General features: G+C 36.9%; 1 protein-coding gene across 12 annotated transcripts in view; it reads left to right on the forward strand.

Annotated features, from left to right (window-relative positions):
• Window positions 1-26,695, forward strand: part of LOC101968941 (uncharacterized) — a 283,895-nt gene that overhangs the window by 216,164 nt on the left and 41,036 nt on the right. The window contains exon 3 of one of the 12 annotated variants that reach the window (XM_078038346.1): window positions 18,815-18,898. The exons of the other annotated variants lie outside the window; for them this stretch is intronic. Within the exon in view, the coding sequence (XP_077894472.1) occupies window positions 18,815-18,850 (36 nt within the window). The 3' untranslated portion in view covers window positions 18,851-18,898. Of the gene's footprint in view, window positions 1-18,814; window positions 18,899-26,695 lie in introns of those variants that run through there. 12 annotated transcript variants of the gene reach the window in all.

Genomic DNA, 26,695 nt, shown 5'->3' on the forward strand with positions numbered 1-26,695 from the left:
TAGTACTCCTTTTCTTCCTTGCTTTTTTATGTTGCTCATGTTACTTCTGGTTCTGTTTGACTGCTGAGTTACTGTTTATTCCTATAAATTTATTTTGGTTTTGTGTGTCTCCGGAGTCTCTCCTTTGTGATGGGAGACTATGACTAGAGATGATAAATTTTATTGTACTTTAAAGCAGATTCATTCATTTCATAAAATGCATAGGGATTCTGATGGTATACAGCGATATGCGGTTTGGTCTTGGGACTTATGTTTAGGTCAAGTGATGTGATGGTATAGAGGTTTGTATATCTTGGTAACCTTGGAAGATTGCTCTACTAATGAGGGATATTAACAGGAGAATGGTCCGGAGTATTTAGGTGTAGCTAGGGAATTGGTAGCCCTATATCACACCTCGGAACATTTACCTATACACATTTAGTAAATTACACATAAACAGCGTCTTAATGCTTGGGAGGAAAGGTATTAGAAGGAGAGGGAAGAAGTTGCTAAAGAGAATGAGAGTAAACAGGTAGAATTCAAGACAAGGGGAATAAGGAAATTGAAAGGAAATGAAAAGACAAAAATAAATAAATAAATAAATAAATAAATAAATAAAAATAAAAAATAAAAAACCAAAAAAATAAAAATAAATTAATATAAAAAAAATTAAAAAATGAAGTCTTAGAGTTCGATTAACTTCTCTTCCAGTAGGTGGAGCTGTGCCCACCGGGCCAAGCTCCTCCTGTCAATATGCATGAACCAATCACTGTGACGTGGCTCCTCCTACCCCACTGGGCAGCTCTCCAATCCTGGTCGCTCACCGGTAACATTCACCACAAAACTGGCTACACACGGGGTCAGCTGCTCCCGGGAGCCCTATTTTCTTGAATGACTGGGCCCACTTTCTCTGTTTGCTATTCCCAGAGACCTAAGGTTGTGGAGCATGGAGCTGGGAACCGTCAGCTTATTCTGCCTGCCCTCCAATAGCCACTCCCTGGGAGCTGGCACAAGAAACCTCGGTTGTCAGCACTGGTGGGAGCGGTTGTGGGGTGCATGCGCCACTTCTGACTCCCTCAGGCTGACAATTGCGCTCACGGGAGAGCTGGGGGGGCCCCCAGAGGGGCCTGGGGGGTCACACACCAGCAGACTGTTTCAATGAAGTTATCCCCTCTGCTGAATTCTGGTGACTTCAGTTCTCTGCTATGGTGGTGTCCAATGCCAAGGGTGGCTGTTCGTTCCCTTTGCCGGGTGTCCAATGTGAAGTGTGGATCCCATCCAGCTCTCTCAGGTCCCATCTCAATCCTGGGCCTCCTGCCTATTAAGGCTCGGTTGGTATCACCTCAAAATGTCCATGGAGAAACCGAAGAGTTGTTTCTCTATTCTGCGGGAGCTTCTGTAGCGCTGAGTCATGGCGATTTGGTGGCGAGACTCAGACAATTAGCCAGAAACTGCATATGGGGAGCCTGAATTCACCCGCTCCAGGCTCAGTGTGGGTTCTGAGAGGCGCAAACTGCTTGCCCTAGGTCCACTTCAGCCCAGCATTGCCTAGTGATCCTGAGCAAATAGCATTCAGTCGGTTTAAGACTCCCTTTGCCCGCACAGCTGAAGAGGTCAGAGAATTGATCTCTCAATGGCCCACCGCCATGTTGGATCTCTGAGTAATTATATTCCATGTTTTATGGTTATGTAAAAATAAACCTGACATTGCCTGGTTCTCAGGAGTAGGGCTACTTGGGATCCTCAGTTCCTGCACAGCAGAACAACCTGTAACTCTGAAGTGTGAGACATTTCCTGGCTTTCAGAGTTCTCAGCGTTATCCCTGTGATTTGTTTTCAGATTCTGCATAGCATCGACACCTGGGCTCCAGATCCAGGACAGAAAGCCTATCTAGTTGTATTTTTTTTAATATTTATTTTTTAGGTGTAGATGGACACAACACAATGCCTTTATTTTTATGTGGTGCTGAGGATCGAACCCGGATCCCGCCAGTGATAGGCGAGCACTCTACTGCTGAGCCACAATCCCAGCCCCAGGCTAGCTGTATTTTGACAGAGAGAAATAATTCATGTAACTTTTATGATAGCATATTGTTATAATTATTCTACTTTTTATTTGTTATTGTTGTTGATCTCTCAATATGTCTAATTTGTAAATTGGAGCCTATCACAGATGTAAGTGCATAGGGAAAAAACCATAGTATATACAGGTGTTTGGTACTATCTGTGGTTTCAGGCAGTGGTTGGGATCTTGAAGCACAGACCCCAGGAATAAACAAGGAACTATGCATTTCAAATTTGTTTGCTTCATAGTTGTGTTTATAATTTAAAATATGTTTGTCATTAATACAATTAGAGATTTCTAGGTAGGCAGTTGATTCTGGAAATCATTTATGTCTCCCAACAACCTTGTAAAGTAGGTTTTGTTATTATCCTGGTTAAATGTGGGGTATGTAATTATTATCCTGGTTATAAGTGTTCAAGAACATGTAGACAGTAAGTACAGGAGTAGACTTTGAATCCAGAGTCTTGGTTTCCAAAGTGCAAATGTACTCTTCCCTATTCTTTTAATTTTTCATAAAAAATGTGGAAAATCACTGTGATTATAGAAAAAAATAAATGAATCCACAGAGGTTTCCCAAGAATTCTCATAATCTATATTCAAATTCTCATGAAATACACAAAAATTATGATATTTTACCTAAATCTAAAAGTATATTTTATAAATAATTGATAAGGCTGTGGAAGAAATGCTTCCTCAATATATTATATCTTCCAGGTGTTCTGGGGAGGGCTTCATTCACTAACTCAGTCACAGAGTAGACATTTTTTAAGCCCCTGGAGTGTACCAGGTATTGCAGTGCAGATAAAATTGAAGTTCCTTCCCTCAATAAATGTGTACTTTAGAGGAAAAAGACAACATAAATCAAATAAATGCTCATAGAAATGTAAACATCAACTATAATAAGAGCTAAGAATGGTAGATGAGGGATGTGAGGGAAGAAAGTTCCAAACAGAAGAAAAATTATATGCAAAGGCCAAGTGCAGAGAATGAGGGAGAAATTTGCAATTTTCCACATACTAGATTTCATGGGGAGATTTTAGAAAGATTCATGAATTATGACTATAGCTAAAATGTTCTCCCTCTCAGACGATGGGATTCATCCTGTCTTTAATCTTACTAATATTTCAGTATCAAACCTTTTCCTAAAGGAAGTCACAAAATTACATTGATAAGCACTTTGCCTATGGCACAGTCGTGACCAGAGTTTTGAGTCCCTTGTCTCTTTGTTTGTTGTTATGGAAATAAAACACTAATTCAGAAACATATTACTAAAACTGGCTTTTTGATTCTGACTTCAAGCTTATGTACCAAATCTTTTCAACATTCCTATTTTTTCTTAACTACAGAGTGTCGTTAACCAAACTTCATTCACTTATAGCACATGGGAAGTAAAATCTTGGAAGACTTATGAATAGTTGTAGCTTGAAACACTAATAGTCATTTGATAATGGTTTAAGAGAATGATATGAAAATACCTATATACTTATTTAATAATGTACAGTTTATGACACACCTTCATATACACAACATTACCAAGTCTTACAAAACTCCATGTCAAGGATACTGAACACCAAATGGACAGCAGGATTGGTCTAGAGACTTTTAAAATATTGGGGTGTTTGGGTTCCGCCAAAGACATAATAAATATTGAGTGGTTCCTGATACAGGTAATTAAAAATTTTCCAGATGTTTAGGAAATATGCCCAAGTTTGAGGAAAGAGTAAAGCAAGTCATACTATTTTCAGGTTATAGATGAGGAAATAAAAACAAAATAATTTTCATAAAATCATATATCTTTCTAATCCAGCGACTCCTTAACTTTTCAGTGTAAATTTCCTTTTCGTAGCAAATTGTCATCCTTTACTATATTGAAATTTATACATTATAATAATGCCTAAAACATAATTTAAAAATTCTGAATGGAGCTCTATTTCCAGTAAAGATGAAAGACTTTCATCTCTGTCAATAAAGCCAAGTAATGAAATAAGCAACAAATATCACACACCTCAAAAATCAAATATCTGTCGGGTGTGGTGGTACATTCTAATCCTAGCGACTTGGGAGGCTGAAGCAGGAGAATTGAAAGTTCAAGGTCAGTGTCAACAACTTGGGGAGATTCTGTCTCAAGAAAAGAAAAAGCAGTAAACAAAATAAAACAAAACAAAACCAAGGACTGGATGCAGCTCAGTTGTTAAGTGACCGTGGTTTTTACACACACACACACACACACACACACACACACACACACACACACACACAAAACCTGTGGATGTAAAGATATATTTTAAAAAATCTGAATTCCAGAAAGATAGGCCATTCCTAAGTAAGGAAGAGACAAAGGACAGTGTTTATACCCAACAACAGTTATTGAGAGTAGCAAGAGGGCAGGCCAAGGAGAAAATCTGCTTGCTTGAAGGACAGTCTTTCCTTGAATGGGAAACTAGTCAAATTTTGGGTGAAACAAGTTTCACCAAATGTAAAATGTATATTCAAGGCCATCCTAATTAAAATGGTAACATCCTTTTTTTTTGTAGAAACCAAGATGTTCTGTAAATTTATACAGAAATATAAAAGCCCTAGACTAGCTAAAACATTTTGCAAAAGAATAGAGTAAGAAAAATTGTACCAGTTAACGTCAAGATAATATAAACCCTCAATAGACAAGATGGCATTTTTATAAGAAACAAAGCAATATAACATAATTAGGATTCCAGAAAGAGAAATGTATATGATCAACTGATTATTAACAAGCTGGAAGGTAATTCAATCGCAAAATCTTTGTATTTTCAATAATGGTACTTGAACAATTCAGTATCCACAGAGAAATAGGAAAGAATGACAATCTCTATTTCACTCCAGGCATAAATTAATTTTAAATATGCATATATACACCTAAGTGCCAGAACTAAAGTCATAAAACTTCTAGAAGAGAATATCCCTGGGAAGTGAGGATAGGCAGACTTTTGACACGATATAAAAAGCCATTAATATAAAAATCATAAATTAGGCCTACAAGATTAAAAGTCACCTATTCTTCAAAAGGAGTTGCTAAGAAAATAGAAAGAAAAGCCATAAACTCGGCAAAAAAATATTTGCAATATCTTATATGACAAAGGATTAGTATCAAATACCAATTAATACAATATGCTACCTATAACGCAAGGTGAAACAGGAAATAATTTTAAATGAAACTTGTTACAACACATAAGCAAAGTAGTCAGAGGCTTAGAATCAGAGGTAGGATTATTTTGAGTATCACAGGTTGTACCAGGAAGAGGAATGCCATCTGTAACACAATTTTCTGAAATAGAGAATTATTGAAGAGTCTGAACAGAACCAAGGATTTATGGTAGCCAAAATCTGGAAAATTTCAATGTACATTAAAATTATGCAAAATATATGTTATGTAATGTATAAGATGGAGTTAGGGTTTCACCCTGAGTTATTTATAACAAGTTTTCAGTCACAAGCAAGTCCAATGATAGGTTCAAAAGTTGAGTAAGCTACAATTCAGTGTTGGATGAAACTGTTCAACTCATTGCAGGGCCCAACTAATAAACCAACTATGGTTCCTTAATCATTGTGACAATTAAAAAAAATTCCCTTTCAGATTTCTAAACTGTCCCAGGAAAATTGTAATAGTATTTCTGAAGAAAACTACTGTTCCATTAATTCAACGCCCCCTACTCTGCCCCCCCCACCAAAAATTCTTGTGGCTCAGGCAATATCTGAATGGAGAATTCTGTTTTTATCGTCTTACTTCTTCCATAGATGAATGCATAAAGAAAATGTGGTATTTATACACAATGGAATATTACTCAGCAATAAAAGAGAATAAAATCATGGCATTTGTAGGTAAATGGGTGGAGTTGGAGAATATAATGCTAAGTGAAGTTAGCCAATCCCAAAAAACCAAATGATGAATGTTTTCTCTGATACAAGGAGGCTGATTCATAGTAGGGTTGGGAGGAGAAGCATGGGAGGAATAGATGAATTCTAGATAGGAAAAAGGGGAGGGAGGGGAAGGAAGGGAGTAAGGGGCTTAAAAAAGATGGTGGAATGAGATGGATCTCATTTCCCTAAGTACATGTATGAAGTCATGGATGGTGTGAATATACTTTTCATATAACCAGAGATATGAAAAAATGTGCTCTATATGTGTAATATGAGTTGTAATGCATTCTGATGTCACATATAACAAATCAGAATTAAAGTTTTTTTTTTTTAAAAAGGGTCTACCAGTTTGTATGTCTCATAATACTTATTTATTCATTTTAGAAATAAGGATGTTCTACCAGCCTAATGATGGGAGACCACCTTTGCTGAATCACTGCCTAGCACATATAACAGCTGCTTCCTTGGTTGGTTGCCTATAAAAGCTGACAAAATGAATATTTTCAAACTTGACAGTGAATGGAATGCATTTAGAGAGATGCCGGATTAAAAGCTGGGCCCTGCAAGTAGCTTGACACAGATGAAGAGACCCTGAGGTCAAACCCACAAGTCTCATGAGGTTTTGAGTCAAACAGTGCCTGAGCCCCTGATCTGCCTCCTGGCTTGAAAACTGTCCCCAAACCTCTGTCCTTAGTACTGGCTGTCCACAGAGTCTTTTTATTCCAGAAAGTCTTCTTTTTGGTAAGAATCCAGAAACAGTGCTCCCCTTGTATCTCCTTGGTTTTGTCACTAATGTAAATCTCATATTTGCCATCTCATGTGTATTGAAGTTTGAGTAAACCAGTTTTAAAAGTCAGCTTGGCCTTTACAATAGGCTCACAGCTGTCCTAATGCTCTTGATACAAAGCACTTAGGCTCCAATCTCCAGGCAATGTAGACGGAAGGCTTGAAAGAAAAGGGAAATAGACAATTTCAGAAATACAGTCTACACAGGGCTGGGGTTGTGGCTTAGTGGTGAGCGTTTGCCTCACATGTGTGAGGACCTGGGTTCAATTCTCAGCACCACATATAAATCAGCGAATAAAATAAAGGTCCATCAACAACTATACAGATATTTTTAAAAAGGCAATACACTCTATATTATTCCAGCTACAGCCCCTGCTTAGAAAATATCTCCTTTGCTTTGGACCTTCAGCATTAAAAAAGAAAAAAAGTGGCTCATCTGAGATTGTGTTCTTGGGTTTTTGCAGATATTAAAGTCTTAGTAATATGTGTCCAAAAGAGTCAAGCTACCAGTAAAAGGATCCACAATGATGGTAAAACTCCTTTCATCTCATTCCATCTGGAACCAGAAAAAAAGTGGTGATTTTAAAACCAAGTGCATATGCCTTATACCAAACAGAATATCATCATTTCTGTTTACACATTAAAAACATGTTCACAGATGGATTGAAATTCAGGGATATAGAGGTCCTTTGGGTGTGACTTAGTATAACTATCTAGTGTGCTAGTTAAATCTTCCTGCTATCTACCATAAAGACTGAAAGAAGTTTCTTTTTATTTGAGAACATGTGAGATTTATTAACAGGACAGATCTTTGGAGACCCTGATAAAGATAGAATCCAAATAATTGCATCTTTAAAATGTATGCACATAAAGACTTAGAATTCTTCTTTGGTCTTGTTTCATGTGGTTTCCAGACTCCATACTACCGTGTTCATTTTTCTTCGCATGGGAATCCATTTGTCCAAGTCTTTGTTCTCAAAATTGACTTTTTGAATTGAACATAGCTCTTCTAGGTCTGACTGATAAATGACAGAATGGAATTTTAAAGATTCTTTTTGTTTTGGGTAGACCCATGTTCTTCCCTTTTAAGTTTAAGTGGCAAATATTTATTGAAGAAATACTCTGAAGTCAACACAAATGCAATAAAGCAGATGGAGTTTTGTAAGGCAGGTTTATAACCAGTCTTTGCCATTTCTTTCATGTTTTTTTCTCTACCAGAAATGAGTAAGAGGGACCAAGAGAGAGGAGTTAGCAATGAATTTCTTTCTTTTTTCTTTTTCAGTATTGGGAATGGAACCAAGCACCACTTAACCACTGTATTACATCCCTAGTCCTCTTTATTCTTTGTTTTGTGACAAAGTCTCGCTGAATTGCTGAGACCTGCCTCAAATTTGTGATCCTTCTGCATCAGTTGCTTGGATTATGTACAAACACTAAGCAATGAACTTCTTTAAGAAGGCACCATAAACAAGCTTTAGCATTCAAATCTTCAGCAGTCTGTCATTGTGTTAACTGACCAAGGGCCACAGGTGTAGTGCTGCATGCCTGAAATCCCGGGAGGTCGAGGCAGGAGGATCCTTCAGTTCAAAGCCAGCCTCAGCAAATTATTGAGGTGCTAAGAAACTCAGTGAGATTCTGTCTCTAAATAAAATACAAAATAGGGCTGGGGATCTAGCTCAGTAGTTGAGTGCCCCTGAGTTAAATCCTTGGTACCCCCCCCCCCAAAACCCACCAAACTAATGAGTCAATAGACCGTGGAAGATCAAAAATACCATCAGAAGGTGTCTGAACATCAGAATTAAAAAAGGCAACAATCCGTTAAGTTTTATCAGATAATCTCATTCACATTTGCATATATACCCGAAGGAGAGAGCCTTTGCTAACCAGTACTGTCTCCTGAGGTTGCATTAATTAACAAGCCTGTTTTTGCCTTGGTCATGCTACAAAGAACTGTGTCTGGATTGAAACAGTGTAAAGCCTTAGATGTGGGGGAATTAATTCCGTAAAATCTTGGTTTGTTATGGATAAAGCATACCAATGACAGAGAAAGTTTATTAGATTAGATTCAGTCTTTTGTTCTAGTCTCAATCTTGCATCAGAAATGGTTTGTCATTATTTGGCATTTTGATTTTGTTATTGCAAACCCTCAGGGTTATGGAATATGTACACAGTTTGTATTTCTCTTTTTTTTAACTATTGGAACTCAGGCAGAGAGTGGAGCTGATCCTAGTCTTTAGTACATATAACATTATCATAATTGATTTATGCAAAGCTTTGTGCCTTTTTATATTTTCTCTTTCTGAATATATGTATTTGTGATACATATATGTACCTATTTATATGTTCTCTATTGATAAATATAGTTATGCACTACATAATGATGTTTGGATCAAGGATGGAACACATAGTCCCATAAGACTATGATCCAGTGATCCCATAAGGTTATGTTGGAGCTGAAAGATTCCTTAATATGTCATATCTGTTGTAATGTCATCATAGTAGGATACATTACTCAGTGTCTGTTGTGATTCTGGTGTGAATACATCTACTGTGTTGCCAGCGCTATAAAACTACAGCACATATAATTTTATATAGTACAAAATACTTGATAATGCTAATAAATGACATATTGGTTTATGTAGCATTATAATTTTATTATTTTTTACACTGTACTCCTTCTACTTATAAAAAAAAATCTTAGTATAAAACTGTGTTGTGTTATGCCAGCAGCCTTATACACATGATGTTTGCTGTGTCTCTTTGCATCAAGAGGCTTCATCCTCTTGATGCATCTATAACATCGGGTTTTCATAAATATATTTGGTAATGTTCACACAGTGATTAAATGGCCTAATGGTTCATTTCTTAGGCTCTGTCCCCATTGTTAAGGGATGCATGACAATATATACATACCTTTGTACAATATATGGTTTTAATTTGGAGGTGTTTGCTTTCCATTTAGGTATATAGTATTGAACTATAAATCTCACTCCAATCCTTTACTCACTCTTTACAATGTCTTTAAGGTCCTTGGACATTATTATAGTTTTTTTGCTTCTTAAAACTACATAATAGTCCATGGTATGTAACTTTTACAAATACTTTGTCTTAGAAATGGACGTTGAGCATAATCCTTATTCCCATCATTATAAACAATGTCACAATGTACTTATCCTTCTGAAAGAACTTTCTTGGGATATAATTATCCAGGAGTGGATCATTGCTTCATAAAACATACAAATATTTGATCTCTCTGATCAGTGCCATACTGCCTTCTGGCCTGGCTGGCTCAGTTACTTATTGTTCCCATTTGCAGCATACATGTGTTCCGTTCTATACCTGCCCAGCATTAGATTTTATCATTTTCATAATTTTGACCATTCAACTGGGTGTAAATTTATATATATATATAATATATAATTTATATATATATATATAAATATATTATATATATATATATATATATAATTTTGCTACTCATTGTGATTCTGAGCATCTTACCAGACTTTGTTATTCAAGTGAGCTTTCCTTAGTTTCCTGCTCTACTTTCTGCATTTTTTGTTGTTGTTGTTGTCAGAGGTCTTTTAAAAAAATATAATCTAGGTATTATTTTCTTATTAGTTTTCAAGTTTGCAAATAGCTTCTCCCAATCTTCCCATCTGCCCATGATTTATAAATATTCCTTAGGAAATCCACGGTTTTGATGAAATCATATTCATTTTTTTAAAAACCTTACAGTTTTTTGAATAATCATTTCAGATTTTCCTACAAACTTGGTCAAAAATATATTCTCTCACATTTTCTTTTGTATGTTTCTATCTCTTCGTTTGGGTCTTTATTCATGTAGTGCTCAGCTGGCATGAGATTAAAAAGGAAAAGACCCTGCTCCATTTTCCTCCATATGGCAAGCTAGTTTTTTATAACACCATCAACGATAAAAAACATCTCTTCTCTCTCTCTCTCTTTTTTTTTACTTGCAAAAGGGCTTTCAATAGGAGTCCATTGTAAACTAACGGATTTAGCCTGTTTTCATTCATTTGCTCATTCATTTGATAAATATTTATGTGCCCTTCTTATGCAGCAGGCAGCATTCTAGGCACTTGGAAAACAGCAGGGAATAAACTGCAAAATGATCCCTGCTGTCAAATACCTCATATCCTAGTGGGAAGGAAAAACAGGTAAGTGAATTATATCATGTCCTTGATAGTAATAAGGACTAAGGAAAAAATAAAGTATAATAAAACACAAAAATAAGGATAGGTAGTATCAAGGAAGTTACATTGTTTATTGGATGTTTGAAATAAGGCCTTATTTAGAGGACATTTAAGAAGCTATATGAAGAAAGTGAGAGGGGAAGCCAGTCAAATATCTGAGAGAAACTGCACAGGCAGAAGATGTCAGCATTTGCTGACATCCTGAGGGAGGAAAAAGCCTGGTACATTCTAGTTATAAAATAAAGGGTCAGTGTTTTAGGAGAAGAGCAAGCAAGTGGGAAATTGTAGGAGATGAGGTGAGAGAGGGGTCAGGTAGTTAGCGCAGTTCCTTGTAGGTCCATTTGTTGGTTTTTAGTCAGAGACAAAGCAAGAAGCCATGGGATGTTTCAGGCAGAAGAATGTCATGGTATGACTCGCATTTTAATATCTTGGATTTTTAAAAAAATTTCAGAATCAACTAGAGCTGGGTATGATGATGCATCCCTGTAATCCCAGTGATTTAGGAAGCTGAGGAAGGAGGATCACAATTGAAAGCCAGCCTTAGTAATTTAGTGAGATGTCAAGAGCCATCCATGGACTATACGTGGATTAAATCAGCATGAAAGCCCACAGAGTAGGAAAATCTGGTATTTGGGAACTTCCAGCAGCTGGTAAGATCTCCAAAATACATGTGAGTCCTATTCAGCTTTGCCAGGTCCCACACAGCACTGGAGATGGGGTGGCCTGCTGTAGTCACACAGTGCCTCTGAGATGGATGTAGCCTGCCAAGATGCCAATCAACCTGTTGACTGCAGGACATCATGAAGCAAGACTCCACCCAGAAACCTTATGCCTGCCTTGGATGTACCCCCTTAAATAAACTACCAGAGCCATTTTTTAATTGTTCTGTTGTAGCTCCTAACAGGACTGGAAGATCCTATCAGGAGCTCTGCTTTTTAAAACCTGTTTTTTTATGCTGTCTTTTATTTCTTCACTAATTATTTCAGACTCTATTTTCTCAGGTGGTTTATCTTCCCTACCTCCCGAGCAGGAAATATTACCCTGGTGAGGTGCTGGCCGCCTCGTGATAATGAGACCCTGTCTCCATAAAAAATAAAAATGGGCTGGGATGTGGCTCAGAGGCGAAGTGCCCATGGGGTTCAATCCCCAGTACAATAAATAAATAAATAGATAAATAAATAAATAAATAAATAAATAAATAAATAAATAAATAAATAAGAATAACAAAAGAAAGAAAAGTAATGAATTGAGTGAAGAGAGTCAGGGGTAGAAGAAAGGAGACAAGACAGTAGACTGTTGCAATGATCCAAAGACATCAGAAGGATGGCTTTTACAAAGGTGGTGAGAGTGGAGGTGATGACATGTAGCTGAATTCTAGATGCATTTTTAAAGGTACAATCTCAGAATGTTTGGTATTTGAATGCAAACTGTGACAGAAAGAAGACACGATAACTCCCAGATTATTTGACCAGAGCCATTAGGAGAAGCTAGTTACTACTCATTGAGATGAGATATAAATTTGGGAGTCATAGTATATAACATTAAAAATTATGGGGCTAGATATGGTAAATAGAAAAAAAAAACATAATGTCTCCATCTCTTCCTTCTTGCTTTGTAGGACTAACGCTGTCATATATCAAGTTTTCATATGAGCATGGTTCGATTTCTGTTTCTTCTATGTTGTTCCACTGTCTAAGTTCATTTTCTCTTTCTGGATCCATGTCATATGTTTTTGAACATCACCATGGTTTAGTAATATGTTAATATCTGCTGGGACTCTGCTTCCTTCTTGTTCTTTTTCAAAGTCGACTTAGGTATGCTTTGTTTTTTATTCCATATAAACTTCAGAATGATTTTGTTTCCTTCCCTTTAGTTGTGCTTTCTATTGCTATGATGTTGCATTTACAGATTAATGTGGAAGAAAATTGACCACTACTTATATTAGCCAGCCCATGAATATACATGGTGTAACATCCAATTTATTCAAATTTTCTTTATTTTTGCCTTTTAATATGCTTAAGATATTTTCTGTGAAAGGCTTTATGTGTTCATTGTTGGGTTTATTTCTATATTGCTGCTGTTAGTGATATCTTATTTTGAGACTGAGTATGTCTTATAAAATGAATCAGGTAATATCCGAGAGTCTTTGGACTCTATTTGGAAAATGTCCTGCTGGAAATAAATATCATCAATGTATACATGTATCAGTGGTAAACTGTGCTCCATAAATATTTATAATTCAAACAATAATAATTTTAAAAATAGATGCTGGGTTGGTTGTATATGAGGAATGACATGCTTTGTACTGATGATGGCTCTGCAAGGATCAGTTGTGTCCATTTTGCTGGATTTCTTTATTGTCACCCAGGACTGGCCACCCTTCTTATCTAATGCTAGGGCCTATGCTTTCCCAAATATCCTTTTAGTAAGAGTAATTCACTTGAGCTTTGGGAAGAAGAAGTAAAGCCAATGTTGTTATTCTCACGAGGTCATGGCAGTTAGATGGATCTGTGGACAGACTCAGTAGCTTTGACAATCCTCTCTGTTTTGTTGATTTCTCCAGAAACTCGCACACCATAGTCTCACTCTGGTGGCTAAATGCCTGAGCTTTCTTGGGCTTCCCATCAGCTCTGACTTTGGTGCCTTCTGTATCCATGCTTCAATCCCTGAAGTCCTTCACTCCCTTATCAATACTCCAGTTCCCATTTCAAACTCCCATTTCTGTCATAGTGACTGTTTCCCCGACTGAACTCAGATTGAAATAGCCATAGTGACACCTTTTATTTGAATGTATGAAGGAGTTCTTGAAACATAAATTTTTTTTTACAAATATATAGTGTTTAATTAAGAAATAAAGTTTCCTAGCCTTAGGCACTAACCAATTTGTTCATATTTTTCATGATGAGAGAAAAAAATGATCATATTATTTGAAAATGTTTCCATTACAGTGTCACAACAGGATAATTCTAAAAATTATCCACTTAACAAATTGGATTTTTGTGTCTTATAAAGTCAAACAAGGTATTAGAAGGTTACACTGTGGCGGATAGAAATATCGGCTCAAAATTTTCACTCTTTCCTGTATGCGCAGTCTTTGCCATGTGAACATGCAATTTTCTCACAAAAGTGAGCACACTTCCCTACCTTTTGACTTAAAGTTCTGCCATACCCTGTTTTTCCATCAATGAGAATCTGGTAGGGACGATGCACAAGGACTTAGAATTAGTATATGATAAATCTATTTCTTGCCCTTCTATCATGTTGTTTTAGTCAGCTTTCACATCTGTGACTGAAAGACTTGACAAGAACAATTTTAGGGGAGGAAAAGTTTACTTTGGGGCTCAGTGTTTCAGAGGTCTCAGTCCATTAAGGCCTGCTCCATTCCTTGGGGCTTGAGTTGAGGCAGAACATGATGGTGGAAGAGTGTGGTGGAGAGAAATGGCTCACATGATGACCAAGAAGCAGAGAGATGCTCCACTCACCATATACAAAATATAGACCCCAAATACACGCCTTCAGGGACCCAGCTCCTCCAACCACATCCTACCTGCCTTCAGTTACCAGTTTATCCCCTTCAGGGGATGAATTCACTGATTGGGTTAAGGCTCTTATATCCAATAACTTCTCCTTTAAACTTCTTGCATTATCTCACATGTGAGCTTTTGGAGGATACCTCAAATCCAAACCACAACACATATGAAGGGCAAGATGAGTACTTTGAACCAGAGCCCTTTGGCCAGTTCATGGACTGATAACTTGATAGAGCTGCCCAGCCCAGCTCAGCTTAAATCAGCCCACCTGCAGGGGTAGCCACAAGCCAGTTGAAGTCAACAGAGCTATTCTACCAGAACCTTCTGAATAGCACTTCCTCAGCCACTCCAGCCACCCCAGGTGACCTACATCCCAGAAGTGTGAATTATACTGCTTTGAGCAAATAGGTTGGGTGGCTTGTTAATGTAGAATGATTGTGCTATTATATTAACTGATAATACACCATGATAAAAACTGGATGTTTAATGCAATTACCAGTTTGATAAAGTTCTTGAAAATAATGTCTCAAAATAAGTCATACAAAATCAATTCCAGGTGGAATAAAAACTACATGTGAGGGGCTGGGGTTGTGGCTCAATGGTAGAACACTTGCCCAGCACATGGGAGGCACTGGTTTTGATCCTCAGCACCACATAAATATAAATTAAAAAAACAAAGTTATTGTGTCCATCTACATCTAAAATATATATAAAAGCGTGTGTGTATACACACACACACACACACACACATACACACACACATACATAAAATGTGAGATCAGCTTTAAATGAAAATATAGCATTATACCTTTATTACCTAAGTTCAGGAGAAGACTTCTCTAACAAGACAAGACTAATATAGGTAATTACATAAAATTTTAAACCTGTGTGTATCACAACATATAAATCAATAAAGCCAGAAGTCAAGTACAGACTGGGAAAAGTATTTGGAGTCTATTTTTCAAAGGATTAGTTAGCTTTTAGAAAATTAAAATTAAAAAAAAAATACCAAAGGGAGAAACTGCCAAAGATTTGAGTGGGAAATTCACAAAAGAGGAAAAATACATGGTCTACATACACCTAAAAAGATGTTCAACATTTACTAAGGATCGGGAAAATAACATACTCCCTATTGCAACTGCAGCTATCAGATTAGAAAAGTGTTGGCAAAAAATGTGAAGTAATGGGAACTCATACAATGGTGATAGGAATAAAAAGCGGGTAACCACTCTGAAGAGCAACTTGACAAAAACTAGGAAAGATGAAGTTGCGTGTCTCCTTCCAGGCAGCAGTTGCTTCCAGGTATACACCTGAGTGAAACTCTTGTCACGTGTATTTTTAAATATTCATAAATTGAAAACAAACTAAATTCCACCAAGAGGAGAATAGAAACATTTATATTGCCATGCTTACATAATGGAACATTATTCAGTAGTGAAAATGAATTAGAGCTATGCTTCCAATATGGATATGAATATAAAGTAGAGTGAAAAAACAAAGTTATAGAAAGCTGTGTCTATTATGACATTATTTATATAAAAATCTGAATATTTTGCTGAATAGTATATATTATTTAGGAATACATAGTTAGGCAGCATGGTCCAGATATTCATGGAAAAGAGAATTACCTAATTCAAAATAGTAGTTCATTGAATGAGGGCTAGGGATTTGAATACAGTTGTGGGGGTATAGTAACAGGCTTCAAGAATATCTGTCACATTTAATTTCTTAAGTAGGTTGTAGATAATGGGGGCTTAATTTTAAAAAATTTCTAAAACATTTCATGATAAAAAAAGTCCCAGTAAAAGTCAACTGTTTTGGGGGTTAGACTGATAAAGTTATTTATCCTAAAGAGTCCTTCTTGGGGGAAATTTGGGGATGTATTTTTTTTTCTTTATAAAAGGGTGGGCTGCTTGAGGATAAATCAATTTCTATTTTTTCACTGGCCTATATGAATTCACCATTGCAAGAATTATGTCTCATTTATATTTGTATCTCTATAACCTACTAATTCTGACACCATTTTGTGAATGAATGAGATGAACATATAGGTTAGAAACTATGGATATAAAATCCCAGGTATTCATGTACCAGCTCAAATTGTTTTGGCAACCAAGTAGTGGTATCATTCCAATATCATTCCAATATTCCAATATTTCTCTCATCACTTCCTACAATTAATCTATATGGAGAAAATTATGACTCTAATAAAAGAAATCAAAAAAGAATTTGAATCAATGGCAAGTTATTCTGTGTTCATAGATTGGAAGATTCAATATCATTAAGATGTCAGTTCTTCCCAAGGTGATCTTTAGATTTAATGCAATTTGCAGTCAACATCGCAGAAAGCTGTTTTTGTAGGTATTGGAAAACTGATTCATAAGTTTATAAGGAAAGGCAAACAACCTAGTAAATAGTCAACATGATTCTTAAGAGTAAAGATGAAGTTGGAAGATTTATGCTCACTGATTTCAAGACTTACTTTCAAGCTACTGCAATGAAGTCTGTATGGTATTGGTGAAAGGATAAACACATAGATCAATAGGCAGAATAGAAAGGCCAGAAACAGACCCACAAAGTAAGGTGAACTGATCTTCAACAAAGGCCGTTAGTTCAGTGGAGAGAGGAAAACTCAGCAAATGGTACTAAAATATTTGGATATCTACATGCAAAAAAAATTGAATGATCTATAACACAGTAGGGTGTTGATAGTCTACAAGAATTAATTATTCATTTCAAAATAAATAAAGGAGAAGTCTGAAGGTTTCCAACACATAGGAATGATGATGGGGCTGGGGATGTGGCTCAAGCGGTATCGCGCTCACCTGGCATGCATGCGACCCAGGTTCGATCCTCAGCACCACATACCAACAAAGATGTTGTGTCCGCTGAGAACTAAAAAAAATAAATAAAAAAAAAGGAATGATGATGTTTGAGGAGATAAAAATAATAACTACCCCGATTTGATTATTGTATATAGTATACATATATTGAATTATAACATTATAATCCCCAAATAAGTACAAATATTATATGTCTATTAAAAATAAATCAAAAATCAAATCTAGACATAGGACTTATATTCTTTCAAAAAATTTGACTCAAAATTGTCGTAGCCCATAGGTACTAATTGCAAAACTATAAAACTCCTAAAAACTATTATATGAGAAAATACAGTTAATTTTGGGTGTTGTCATGGGTTTTTAGATACAACCCGAAAATCATAACCCATAAAAATAATGATAATTGATAATTTGAACTTTATTAAAATTAAAAAAAATCTTTATAAAGACACTGCTGTATGAATGAAGGCCAAGACACAGATTTGAGGAAAATATTTGCAAATGCGTATCTAACAACTTGTATCCAAAATATACAAAGAAAACTTAAATTTCAATGATATGAAAGCAAAACAACTTAATTTAAAAATTACCAAAAGGACTGACAGACACCTGGCCAAAGAAGATATATAGAAGGCATAAGGAAAGATGTTCAATCTCATTAAATGGTTTTAAAAGTCAAAATGGGCTTTCTACGAAAAGTCTCTCAGAGATGTCTCTGCCAAGGCAGTGTTCTGCAGCCTTTTCAAGGAAGTAAGTTTGGGAAATGTGACACTCTGATTTTCCTCGCTCAGTTGAGGATTGCTCCATCAAAGTCAATTCTGGAATATCTGTGTTCCAAAATAGAAATGACCCATGCTGCAGTAACTAAAGACATTTTTGGTCTCCTATATTTATGTCAAAACTTTCTTCTAAATCTTCTTTTGTTTTGGTACTTCCTCCCTTTTACATAAAAAAAGAGAAAAACCAAGTAGCTAAAAATAAATTAAATAAAACTAGGATAAAACAAGCACTTAGAGTAAAGTCTTGCAAATATGGCCTGCACACTACCTCAATGGAGGTGCTTCATGTGAGTTCAAAATAGCCAAGGACAGTACAACGCTCTGCAGAAGCAAATCTGAAGATCTCTGGAGGGCAGAATTCTCAAAAGGAAGGTATGCTGCAAAGTGGCAAGAGGGTGAGGACTCTGACCCCCCTTAGAAAAGTTGTGAGTCTTGAGGCGCTCAGCCTTCTCCTGCCACACTGCTGAAACGTTCCTCAGGCCCCCTACAACCAGGAAGAACACTGCAATCAGTGGTGGCAGGTTTAGCTGCTGCCTTCCAAGCAGCTCTTCTCCTCATCAGAGATAGCTCCCCCGGACATTTGCCCTGTGAAGGTCCGACCAGGGCTCCTGAATGAGTAAATGAACTGGGGGTGGAAGAAGTGTTCCTCTGTCTGAAATTAAATCACTCCTAGATCAAGTACAGAGCTAAAATGCATTTTTACTTCCATTTTCATTCTTTGACAGGATTTGTCCAGAATGGCACAGACTCTGCTCTTATGACAGGTTGAAAGATATCCTGGCTGGAGGAAAGCAGCAAGGGAAAATAGGGTGAGCAAATTTTGCTTTTACGTAGTCTACCTTAGAAGGTATTTATTGAGGACTTACTATGTTCCAAGCACCACGTAAAGGGTTTTGACTTTGTCATTTCATTTAATTTCACAAATGAATGAGTTAAGCAACACTTCTGTGCCCATTCAAAGGAAGAGAAGCAAACTGACCCAAGTCACAGAGCTAGGGAGAGTGGAGGCAGAGTTCTAATCTAGGCAGTTTGCTACCAGAGCCTCACTCTATCATCATATATGTCTTTTGGTGCACTTTGGGTCCGTCCCAGTTTTCTACTTTGAAGAATAAAAATTAGGAATAAACAATTGAGATGTAGTCTTAGTTATGCTACATAGTAGAAAAGCGTAATCCTGACAATCATGAAGTTGTGAGGGAAATGAGAGATAAAACTATTTTTTTTAAATCAATGTACTGTATTCTACTTGACATTATAGAAGGATTTTATTGCTACTAAAAGAATTAACCACGTAGCAGACCAAAATCCCATTATGCATTCAAAGAGGCTTTGTGTCTTGCCCAGAATGTGTTCATCAAGAATTATGATTTGCCATGAAAATCTAAAAAGAAATGTACTCTCCTTTTCAACAACGAATATGATTTGGTTGACATCACTGGTGAATACCTAGGAAAGGCTGAAAAATGCAGTGGGTAACATTTTAATCTAGATAATCTCAGTGAGAAGCAGCTTCTTAGTACTAAATGTAAAATTAATCAGTGTGCAGGAAAGGGCCAACTCTTGTAAGATAAATGACTTAGGGGAATTTGATTACTACTAGGGAGTAATTGGGTGCATGTAATTAATGGCTGAAGAATAGGAGGAAAACAGGACATTATTTAAAGTTGGGCCGTGTCGAGGAAGACAGGATGTGGATAAGTCAGAATTCAGGGACATGTAGATATTTTCCAGCAGAGCCTATCCACAGAGAATTATTTTTTTTTTCTATTGCAGTGAGTAATAAGGAGTTCCTTGAAGATTGCTGGTGGGAGCATAAGCTGGTGCAAACATTTTGACTCTTTTTCCTTTTGTTCTTCTCTTCCCGTTCGTAGACATATTCCCAATAGATTGTCTTAATCTTCTTGTCAGTGCATCGGTAATGTTTGATACAGTTGTTAATTTTCTCTTCTTTAAGCATCTTTATTTGTTGGCTTATAGAACATACTTTCCTACATCCCTGAGCTTCCTGCTGAGTCTTCCCTATTGCCTTATACTTGTGTAAATACAGTTTAAGGGAGATTATAGTCTAATAATAATAATAGTCTAATAGTTCTTAAAAGAAAGATATTCTCTCTCTCTCTCTCTCTCTCTCTCTCTCTCTCTCTCTCTCTCTCTCTCTGTGTGTGTGTGTGTGTGTGTGTGTGAGAGAGAGAGAGAATATTTAAAAATGTTAAATGAGGGTATTCATGGTTGGGAACTATTCCATATGATTTTTCCAGCTCAGTAGGGAAGTCGTAAGTACTTCTTGGGAAGTGAAGCGGTACATTGGGAGATATGGGTCTTGTGATGAACGTGTGAGTTCATGTAATCTTAGGCTCATGGACTCCATTCTAAGATCTACTTTCTTAATTTGCATTCACTCCAAAAGTGATCTCATCCAGTCACGTGACTTTATACATTATCTTCCTGTACGCAGATGATGTCAAAATTTGTATCCCCAATCTTAATTCCAAATTTTATTTTCCTAATTCCCAATTCCCATATCCATCTGCCTAGTTGACATCTCTCCACGTGACTTCAAATGTTTAGTGAGACTTCCATAATCAAACACATTATATCCATCCCATTCCCACCTTCTTTCACTAATAGCCCCACGGCAGGAAATGGAAGCTTTATCCTTTCCATTCTCCAATTCAAAACCTTAAAATCAACTTTGATTCCAAATTTTCCCATCATACTTGACTTCTAAGCAACCATCAAATGTTTACATCTCTTCCTGCTTAACATGTCCAGAATGACCCATCTTTACTGCCTACTACCTAAGTCTGTGCTATGGTCTTAGTCTGTTTGGGATGATAAAACAAATTACCATAGACTGAGTAGTTTATAAATAACAGAAATTTATATTTCATGATTGAGGAAGTTGGGAAGTCTGAGATCAAGATGCCCATAGATTCAGTTTCATGAAGGTCCACTCTCTAACCTAGATGGCACAAGGGACAGACAAGCTCCCTCAGGCCTGTTTTATAAGGGCCTTACTCCCATTTGGAAGGGCTCTATCTTCATGACCTAGTCATCTCTCAAAGGCCTCCATTTGTCAGCTATCCATTACTATAACAAATAGAGATAAGATAACTTAAAAAGAGGAAAGGTTTATTTTGTAGTGAGAAGGTACCTCATTATGGAGCACATGACAGAGACTGCTCACCTCACAGCTAGAAAGTTAGGAAGAGTTTTTATCCCAAATCCTCTTCAAGGGTAACCTACAGTGACCTAAAACCTCTTTCTAGGCCCCACCTCTGAAAGGTTTCTATCACTCTCTTATGTATGAAGTTTTGGCCCAAGTCTTTAACACAGGGCCTCTGGGAGACAATTCAGATCCAAACTCTAGTAGATCCCACTGATCATGAATCATTCTTTCTTTTCTAGATTACAGTAGCCTTCTATCTGTTCATCCTGTTACTTTATTATAATTTATCCCTTAAAAATCTCCCAATGGTCTCTCTAGTTATTTAGAGTGAAATACAAATTATGTCTATGATTTACAAGGTCTGCACTACCTGGGTCCTGATTCAGCTCTGAGCTCCTTCCTAGATTCTCTTGCTGGATCACTCTGCTCTAGCTACCTCAGCTTCTTTGCTCTGTCTCAACAGATCAGCTGTCTTACCCCTTGGAGCCTTTGCATTCTTCATTGTTTTTTGCCTACAGTGACAAAAAGCTTGTCCCTCTACCTGTTCATGCCTTTTATCTATTGCCCCATCAAGAATAGACATGCCCTGTTCCCATTCCTGTTTTTCTTCATTTTCTCCTCATCACTGATTACTGTCTTGTTTTGTTTCATTTTCTCCTTAATGTTTATTACTATCTAACAATTTTACTTGTGCATTAGTTGTGTATTAGTAGTTGTCTTCCCTTACTGGAAAATTAGCTTCAATTGAGCAATTGTGGGACCTCTTAGGTTGTTTAGCCATTTGAAGACTCAGTTTTTCTCATCTATAGGGTGTCATCCAAGCTGCATAAGGATGCTGGGAGGGTTGAATGACAGGATGCAGTGAAGCACTGAACTCAGTGTACGCAGCATGGTGTGCACCCAGTAATTAACCATGGTTGCAGGTCACTCACCCACCAGCAGGCAGCCATGTCCTAATAACCTGGTCAAATCTTCAGAACAGTTCTGGTGATGTGGTTAAATCTCTGTACAATATTGACCAGTTCTGGGGGGAAGCCATCTTATATCCCATATCTTCCTGGGGTTGAATCAGTAGGTTTATTTTCCTAAATGGGACAGTATATTTGAAGACTTTAATAAACAGTAAACTATAGCTATATCTGTATTGCTGTCTTGGCTTGAGCTAAGTTATAAGCTGTAAAAATTATACTGCCAATCCACAAGACCCATGTTTTGGGAGCCCATTGTGTTCAAGGGAACAAATATTTCCAATTTGATATCTGGCCTTGAGGGCCGGAGACTTGTCACAGCCAACTCTTTTGATTGATTGCTAATGCTTTGCATATCCTACTCAATTAGATGAGTGCATTCAAGTATATTGGCTGGAGCCTGAGAAGTTTGCAAGGAGGCAGATACATTTATTATTTTTGTTTTTTCAATAACATAGTTTCCTTTGTTTCAGTGATCCTCCTTATTCTACCACTCTGAATTTTCTGACCTAGAATAATTTTTTATTAATTTTTTTATTTGGTTTAATTAGTTGTACATGCCAGTAGAAGGCATTTAGGCACTTTGATATATCATACATAAACAGGGTATTAATTTCTCATTTTTTCTGATTGTACGTGTTATAAAATCATGTTGGTCTTGCAGTCATAGGTGAACATAAGGTAATGATGTCTGTTTCATTCTACTATCCTTCCTAACCCCATATCGCCTCCCCTTCCTTCACTCTCCTCTAGCTAAAGTAGCTCTGTTCTTCCCTAGCACTAACCACCTTATTGTACATTAGCTTCTGCATATCAGAGAATCATTTTACTCTATTTGCTTAGGTTGCATTCCCAGCAGGGTGGTGGATCTTCTTTTTGTACCCTGATCCCTGAAACACTCATAAATGACATCTAGGCCACTCAGACCTTAGTATTCATCAATCTCCCTGTGGCCTTAAATAGTCAATGGAAAAAGTAGACTCCCCTTAGATCAGCTGGCCTGCCAATTTTCTGGTGTCTTCTTTGGAAGCAAAATAGACTCAAACCCAGCCAATGTTCTTAGCCAGGATGTTAGGTGATGACACATCGTGGAGGGTGAATACCAGGAAGCTCCTGGGGGTACTAAACACGTGGCTGCTCTACCTTTCTTGATTCTCCTTTGATGCACTTCTCCCCTTTCACTGAGTTTCATGCCCTTGGTGTACACACCTCTCTTATCATCCTTGTAAAAGCATGTGAGCCACTTTTCTGCTCTAGAGGTTCCTTGAGGGAAGGGACCATGTCCGTTTCCTCTTCATACACAGTTCCAACAATGGAAATCCTTATTAGGCAGGTGTAGACTTCAAGTTGCTTGACTTCACAGGCGTGGCCATGGGCCACAACTCTTTGGGTTCTGTGACTGAATTCTCACAATGAGAAAAGAAACAGCTGCCACTGTGTTCCCTTGACTTTTCCACTGGTTGCGTTTGCCGAGGAGGTGCCAGGCTGTCTTTTGCCTTCATTTTCTTTGGCCTGTCCTTTCTTTTTTTTTCCTAGAGTCCCAACAGTGAAACTCCTTGTCACAGCAGCTCAAAGATCTGCCTTCTTGCTGATCCTTCAGTTACGGTTGAGGATATTTTTATCTTGAGGGTCAACAAAGAAAATCCAATCCAATCCTTAAAAATGGAAGCACAATAAAGAAGCAACATGAATGCCCATTAACTAAAAATATGCTTTAATATTCCCTCTATAGAATTTAACTTCAATCAGATTCTTTATTGATTTTTGAAATTTTTAATTTCATTTGATTCCAAATCAATACTCTCCATCAAATGTATAATAAAATAATTCACTATTGGTTAACAACCTCTGAACTCTTTGTAATATCAAGTGATATGAAAAAAATTACTGAGGAAGAGGGATGTTTCACCTATTTAGTAGGTTTTACAATATAAAAGTTGTTACGTATTTACTGTTGGATGAAAACTATAAATATTATGCTCAAAATTATGCTCTCTGGGCAGGGGTTGTGGCTCAGTGGTAGAGCGCTTGCTTAGCATGCATGAAGCACTGGGTTTGGTTACCACCAGCACCACATAAAAAATACTAAATAAAGGTATTGTGTCCATCTACAACTAAAAAAAATTCATACTCTCTAACTTCCATCTTCAGATGTTTGACAGTTTTCATGTACAATCATCCACTGTTTCTGAGACATTGACAAAAGCATTTAATCCGGCTGTCATTCTGCTTCTGCATGCTGTTTCAAGTATATTGGCATCGAAAGAATAGGAAAAGCATCACATTCTTTATTAAGTTTAATCTTATATCAGAAACTATAAAAGACAAGTGATCAAGTAAGTGGAAAAGTAAGTGGATGCTATAAATAAATTTTGAGTCCATCTTCTTGCAAATAACCTCCAAGAAGTACAATTTCTCAGAATACATTTTCTCTTTCATTCTCTCTGTGGACTTTTCCCTATTAACTTTCTCTTTTTGCTGTATTATTGAATATACTTATGGTTTGAGTTCTGTCTTCTTTTTTAAAAATCTAAAACTCTTTAATTTCTTCCTTACCCTATGTCAGCCATTCCAATTTGATATCAGTTTCAATGTTGCCTTCTGTCATCAAGTCATGGACCACAGTAACATAAAAATCACTTAAGGCAATCATGTCTTCATTGCAAATCTTTGAACATCATTGAGATCCATTCTGATCTTCTTTAAGACAAGACTTTGTACCCAGAAACATCTCTAGTTTCTTAGATGTTCTTTATGTTAAATCCAAATCTTTTTGCCTGCCATGTATATCCATTGCTCCTAGTGGGGCTGTCTGGAGCTACAAGGAACCAGTCTGATCCCTTTTCCACAAAGCTTCATATTTTTGCCATATAAAATCCTCCTTAAATAATTTTCCAAGTCTTGTGTCCTAGTGTCTCTAGGTGGCTGGCTGACCAGAGGTTCCTAGCACTTTCCTCCACCTCCACAAAGAAAAACTAAAGGGGCAGGTGTATACATGCATTTTGAATTGAGTAGGAGAATGCTAGAACTTAGCAATAGAGAGACTGGAACCTTGTAAGACTCAGAGACCTGGGAAGGCAGCATAAAAAGAGGAACAATGTACCTGTAATTGTGACCTTGATTTCCCAGTAGTGGAGGCTGGCCTCAAGAGGTCCAGGGTATCAACCTCCAGTCTGCATAGTAACTTAGCTTTGGAGAACGAACTCACATTGTCCATCTGCCAACTCCAAAAGTCCAGGCTGCTAAAGCTAGGCAACATCTTCATAAAGTAGTTTTTGACTCAATTCATAACACCCTAAGGGGCAGAAACCCCTGCAATGTTCCCGTCTCTGGGACCCCACAGATAGCACACCATACAAGCATATGAGGCTGCAGCAGAACAACCATGACCAAAGACCTTGAGCCTACTTGTGTCCTGCTCTACAGGAAACAGGTGTTTAAATTGTTTCTATAACTTAGTTCTATGATCCTTAATCAGTGGGTAACTGTTTTGCCAATGTCCCCCTAATGGAGTTCTACATTCCAGGTGTTATTTAATATGTGCAAAGCCCCAAGAAATTACTAATTTCCTTAATCTAAAGCCCCTGAACTTTCCTTTAGCCTAAGATTATATTAAATTTCTTATCAACTGTGCCACCTTTCAGTTCATAGAAAACTTTGTTCAACAAAACTTATTGAACCTTTTTTTTTGAGAACTATTTTTGGGTATTGCTTTCCTCATGTTATTAAATTTGGGAAACTTAAGTTTTGAGACAGAATTTAGGAATTTTTCTTATGTTAACTTAGATTCATCACTCCAGACAATGAAGGTCATTTTGAAATCATTTGTCATTCAACTGCAATTTTTAGCTTTTTATTTTGAAATAGCTAACCAGGAAATCAGACTTTTACATACAAGTACCTACTGTTGAACTTTAATTCAACCTCTTAATTTTTCCACAAAAAATTAAAATGCAAGTGAACAAGAATGTTATTTTTTTGCTGTACGTGGAACACAAAAATCATAAACTCTCTGTTTAAATATGAAACTTGATAGTTATTTTATCTTACCTCTCTGTGACTGTGGGATGAAATGTGTACTTAGGATCTTATTCTTCATAATGAGGATTAATATGTACTTATACTTTCCATAAAATAAAAGATCCATTTGAATGTTATTTTTGGATCAAGGCACTGCATTATTGTGTAATACAAGTAGGCTGGATATCTTCATTAGCCTCATCAAGTCAACTTGTCAGCATGTTTCACATGATTTGTGTGCAGCAAAGAGACTGACCTGTATAAGCTACATCAAGGGCGGTTTGTCCTTTGACTTCTGGTTAAGTTCAAGGGATGGAACTACCAGCAAGACACTGGTACTATATAGAGATAAAGAGTGTGTGCAAGGTATTAATTCTTCTGGCACTCTTCCTGTTTGGTTGGCAAGACTTGATCATACTTGTCTACCAAAGATCATAGTTCTTTTTTTT

The sequence above is a fragment of the Ictidomys tridecemlineatus genome, chromosome 1, assembly GCF_052094955.1.
Source record: "Ictidomys tridecemlineatus isolate mIctTri1 chromosome 1, mIctTri1.hap1, whole genome shotgun sequence".
Lineage (NCBI taxonomy): Eukaryota > Metazoa > Chordata > Mammalia > Rodentia > Sciuridae > Ictidomys > Ictidomys tridecemlineatus.